This window comes from Bubalus kerabau, chromosome 6 (assembly GCF_029407905.1).
Source record: "Bubalus kerabau isolate K-KA32 ecotype Philippines breed swamp buffalo chromosome 6, PCC_UOA_SB_1v2, whole genome shotgun sequence".
Classification (NCBI taxonomy): domain Eukaryota; kingdom Metazoa; phylum Chordata; class Mammalia; order Artiodactyla; family Bovidae; genus Bubalus; species Bubalus kerabau.
This window is the reverse complement of record NC_073629.1, coordinates 93,303,525-93,308,878: the sequence shown is the minus strand read 5'-3', so window position 1 is coordinate 93,308,878 and position 5,354 is coordinate 93,303,525. Positions and strand designations below refer to the sequence as shown.

The following is a 5,354-nucleotide window of genomic DNA, read 5'->3' as shown; positions in this document are numbered from 1 at the left end:
GAGATGAGCACCATGTAGCAGAATTTTACTTTGTTCTCTGTCCCATATAGTTGGGCTGACCTTGAAACCTCATCAGTAGGCTCTTTTGTAGTGATGCCTGGATAATCTCCACTGAATGGTGAATCAAAGGAGATACAACCTAGAGGCACTAAATCACCTAACATTACTTCCTGTTAAGAATTTTTTCCCCTTATAATTGCTGAAAAGCTACTGAGTTAAAGCAACCATGCCGACTCCCCAAACACAATGGTCCAAAACCCCAAATGAAACGGTTGCAATTCTCTTGGATTGCCAAAAAGCAGGAATGGATCACTTAAAGAAAACTAGGTCTGCACGTTGTCACCTCTCCACAAACGTTAACATCCTAGCACTAGTATTATTTGAACATAATCCCCCACGGAATCGAAATACTGGCCAATGATGGCCACAGGAGTCTTGCAATCCATGCCTACTTTCGGGATTTGGGCGCTTGAGGGACTGGAGGGCGAGGCAATTTGAAATAGACCTTGACCGAGTCGTAGATGAACCACTGCAGGGCAGTCAGGGTGCCAATCATGATGATCCGGGCGAACAGGCCTTTCCACACGCCCTTGAACCCCAGTCTGCGGAGAACGTCAAAGGCCGTGCTGCCTTTCTCCTTGTTCAAAACAGACACGACGGAATCCGCAGGGTGGGATACCACGGCACAGAAGACGCCAGCGATGTAGCCAGCCACAAAGGTCACGGCCAGCTGCTCACTTTTGGTGCAATGGCTCTGCGGCTTGGGCACCACGTACTTGTAAAGCGCCTCAACCGTGCGCTCGAAGCAGGCGAACTTCATCATGGTATAGGGGATCTGGCGCATCCAGAGCGGCGCCACGCCTTTGTAGAAGGCCCACATGCCCTCCTCGCCGTACATCTTGGGGGCCGCGGCCCGGAGCGTGCGGGCATAGCCCTGCTGCGTCTGCATGCGAACCTTCACCGCTTCCATCAGGGCCAGGGCCACGTCGGCGAAGAACTCGGCGCTGGCTGAAGCGGCCAGGTACAGCCCGGTTCTCCATTCGTAGGCCTTCTCCTGGCCCAGGAGCTCCGCGTAGCGGATTTTGAAGACCTCGTAGAGTCCAAACTTGAAGAGGCCCTGCATGGAGTAGCCTAGAAAGGTCGGGGCCCAGCCTCGGGCCAGGCCGCGCAGCCCGTCGTCCCGCAGTGTCACGCCAAAGCCGCTCAGGATGCCCTTGTACTTGCTGGGGTCCACCTGCATGCGACACTTGACCAGGTCTAGAGGCACGATGGCCGTGTGCGTCAGTCCGCAGCTCAGCATCCCGCCCAGGCCGCATAGCAGTAGGTACTTCGTGGAGCCGTACTCATAGCTGGACTCCTCCAAGGCTGCTGCCCAGGGCCTGCCCTTGAGTTGGCCCGCGCTTCTCCCCCGCAGGGCTCGGTAACCGCCAGCATCACACATGGCCGCGCTGGGTCTAGGCACACGCTTTCCTCAGCCTGAGCTCTTTCCTCCCTCAGGGGCCCCAGAGCACTGCGCATGCGTCTGAACTCCCCCCTCCCCCACCCACCAACGTGAGCTTGCTAACCCAACGGTCTGGTCTGAGCGAGGGACAGGTCGCGCCAGAGCCCAAAGGACTTCGACCACTCTCTACCGATGCCTGCACACCCCCTACCGGCTTGGCTGCCTTTGGATCTTAACTGGCTCCTCAAATTTTAAGTAGGGGGCATCGCCCCGCCCCTCACCTCCAGGACGGCCCTTCGCCCCGCCCTCAAGCTTTTGGGCGAATAGGCTTCTGGTAACGCTAGGAACCCCGCCCCTCAACCCTCCTCAGCTTCCTCCTCAGTGGTTCCTAGGTCTCACCTTCCGTGGTAAGGTTTTCCATGCCTAGTGCGTCAAGTGGCTTCTGTCCAGCTCAGCAGCTTAGTCTTCCACAAAGATGCTAAAAAAATAAATCAACAAGTACAAGCATGAGTAAACACATGAATAGGCAAGTAAGTAGATGAGGAGATGTGTGACAGGGTGAAGAGTCGCCATGCACTCTTTCAGGAAGAGTTGCCTTCCTGAAAGGCCTTTCTGGAGTCCTCATTCAAACAACCCGCTTATGGTAATGGTCATCTCCATGGCCACAGAATGTTCTATGGAGGGAATGCACAGAGAGAACCAGGAACCTGGCATTAGAGGACCAGTCCCTGAGCTTCCAGCCTTACCTAACATTCTTACAGTGCAGACAAGGGAGGATACCTCTCCCCCAAACCCACACTCCACTGATTTCCCTCCAAGAGTTATTGTGGGGTCTTAGGAAGGATGGAGAAGGCAATGGCACCCCACTCCAGTACTCTTGCCTGGAAAATCCCATGGACGGAGGAGCCTGGTAGGCTGCAGTCCATGGGGTCGCTAAGAGTTGGACACGACTGAGCGACTTCACTTTCACTTTTCACTTTCATGCATTGGAGAAGGAAATGGCAGCCCACTCCAGTGTTCTTGCCTGGAGAATCCCAGGGACGGGGAGCCTGGTGGGCTGCCTCTATGGGGTCGCACAGAGTCGGACACGACTGAAGTGACTTAGCAGCAGCAGCAGCAGGAAGGATGGAGGTTCTCCCTAGATTGAGAGAGGGATGCTGATTATTTTCATTCATTCTATGTTGTTCTGTTGACTACTGAATCCCTGCCATGATTTTGGAGATTAGGAAATCCTAGTCAAAAATCCTCTTTCCTTTTAAGGGAGCTTGTAGTCTAATTGGCTTGGAAAATGAGAACTAAATGATCCTACTAGTAAATCAGTAGCATATATTCATACATTCACTCACTGTGTGCTGGGCCCTATGCAGAGTTAGGGGTTTAGCAAAGAGTCAGGCATATTCTTTAAGTGTGAAGTATTAGTCACACAGTCGTGTCTGACTGTTTATGACCCCCATGGATTGTAGCCTGCCAGGCTCCTCTGTCCATTCAATTCTCCAGGCAAGAATACTGGAGTGGGTAGCCATTCCCTTCTCCAGGGAATATTTCCCACCCAGGGATCAAACTAGGCCTCTTGCATTGCAGACAGATTCTTTGCCATCTGAGCCACCAGGGAAGAAATATTCTCGCTGACATCTAAATGAGGAGATTAAAAAATCAGTATTGTGTGATAAGTATTATAACAGGAGTTTGAATAAAGTTCTGGATGAACAGTGAGGGGCAACTAATTATGCCTGATGAATTTAAGAAGACTTCTTAGAGGTCTTGAAGGATGAGTAGGAGTCAGTTATGTAAAGAATGAAAGGTAATTCCAGGTTAGGGGAAACAGGAATGCATGATCTATTGAGGAGAGGTGAGTAATTTGGCATGGTAGAAACCAGCAAGGGTTCAGTCTGAAAAATAGAATTGGGTCAAATTAAGGAAAGCCTAAATACCTGTTCAGGACTTTGACTTTTATTCTCCAAGGAGGCCAGTGTTTCTCAGAGGTGTGATCCATAGACCACCTGCATCAGAATCACCTGGAGAGCTGTATTTAAAATCCCTGATCACACCCCAGAGCCTCTGAATGAGAATCTGAGGGAAGGACTATGCAGTTTTAATAAGCTCCCTTGGGTGAATTCTTCATTAAACTTTACTAAAGTTTGAAAAACACAAAATGCAGATGATGGAAGGTCAAGATTTTTTTAAGGATCTTTGATTAGAATTCAATACTTATATCCTAAACTGAATGAATGTGTATAGAACTCTGGAAATTCATCAAGTTGCATACTGGTAATTAATGTTCATTATATACTTTACATGTTATGTGCTCAGTTGCTAAGTCGTGTCTGACTCTTTACAACCCCATGGACTGTCGCAGACCAGGCTCAGACTTTGTTACATGTTATATACCATAATTTAAAAAAATTGGCTGGTATAAAATTCTAACCACAAACTAGGGAAAGCAAAGACAAATACAAGACTTCTCAATCAAGAAGTCTTATTGAACTCTGTTCCTTATTGTAGTCTTATACCAGTGTTAATTAAACAAGACTATTAGACTGAAGGGCTTCCCAGGTGGCGCTAGTGGTAAAGAACCCGCCGGCCAATGCAGGAGACAGACATAAGAGATGTGGGTTCTATCCCTGGGTCAGGAAGATGCCCTGGAGAAGGGAATGGCAACCCACTCCAGATTACTTGCCTGGAGAATCCCATGGACAGAGGAGCCTGGGGCTACAGTCCATAGGATCTCAAAGAGTCGAACGCGACTGAAGCAACTTAGCACGCACGCACACATTATACTGAGAGGACTTTAATGCCTTGGCAACTTATATAATGAAACCAACCAACTAGGCTATTTGTGATTGGTTTTGACTTTTCAAATAAAGCAAATGCTTAAGTTATAACCAATCAAATAATTTTCTTGCTTTGCTTCAGAATCTCTATAAAATTCTTTCCCCTAGCTACTGTCATTGGAACGCTTCTAACTACTTCCTGTTTGGTGTTGCCAAATGATGCTGATTAGAATCCACTTTTGCTCAAATAAACTCTTAAAATATTTAACATGCCTCAATGTATCTTTTAACACCAGGAATTTCAGTATTAAAGAGAGGACTCTCTCCTCAAATCATAGAGAACAATGAAGTATTAAAATATCCCATGAGGATGAAATCAGGGCTTCTCAAATTTGTTCCTGGGAATACTGGTCCACTTGAAAAAGGTCAGTGGTCCAACAAGCTTGAGGGACATTTCATACTAGAGTATTCATTCTCAATTGAGGTAATATCATCCCCCAGGAGGTGAAAATTGGATCTTAGAGGCCAAAAAATCTTAGTACAGTGGTTTGTGACCTTCCAAAACTCAACTCTACCCAACAAAATTATATTCCTTGTTATTTAATTTCCAGGTTAGGAGAGGAGCTCAGGGAAGGTCAGGGAGATAGAAAAAGGCCATTAGAGGAAAACAGTCTAAAAAGGATCATGGGGAAGAAAGGCCAGTAATGAATAAAAGGTTAAGGAACACTAGCGCTTCTTCCTGGAGATTTCCTTATTAAAGAGAAGTTCCATAGTAAGAATTTTGCTTCGTTAACTTAGTGTTCTCTAATCTGGATCTTAGAACACCTTTTTTATATTACTCCTATTCACATTGCACAGATGTAGTCTACCATGGAGCCAATTTTGGGAAATGCTGGATTCTATAAAAAAAATGAAGTTTAGAGAAAATAAGGGGTAAAGAGGACCAGAGTAATAATAGCAGCTACCATTTACTTAGGCCTCCATTTCCTAAAGGTACAACATGTATGTTTTGCTAACATGTAACACAGGTCACCCAGAGAAGGCAATGGCACCCCACTCCAGTACTCATGCCTGGAAAATCCCATGGACAGAGGAGCCTGGTGAGGGGCAGTCCATGGGGTCAATAAGAGTTGGACACAACT

General features: G+C 47.3%; 1 protein-coding gene across 1 annotated transcript; it reads right to left on the bottom strand.

Annotated features, from left to right (window-relative positions):
• Positions 1 to 224: 224 nt before the first annotated feature.
• Positions 225 to 1,620, bottom strand: LOC129656242 (phosphate carrier protein, mitochondrial-like). Its single transcript, XM_055586958.1, has one exon. It carries the CDS (start codon positions 1,439 to 1,441, stop codon positions 449 to 451), a length of 993 nt encoding a protein of 330 aa, XP_055442933.1. The 5' UTR covers positions 1,442 to 1,620; the 3' UTR covers positions 225 to 448.
• Positions 1,621 to 5,354: the final 3,734 nt, after the last annotated feature.

Bases quoted from the DNA above. Each gene is read 5' to 3' on its own strand.
- LOC129656242 (XM_055586958.1), bottom strand. From the start codon at position 1,441: ATGTGTGATGCTGGCGGTTACCGAGCCCTGCGGGGGAGAAGCGCGGGC.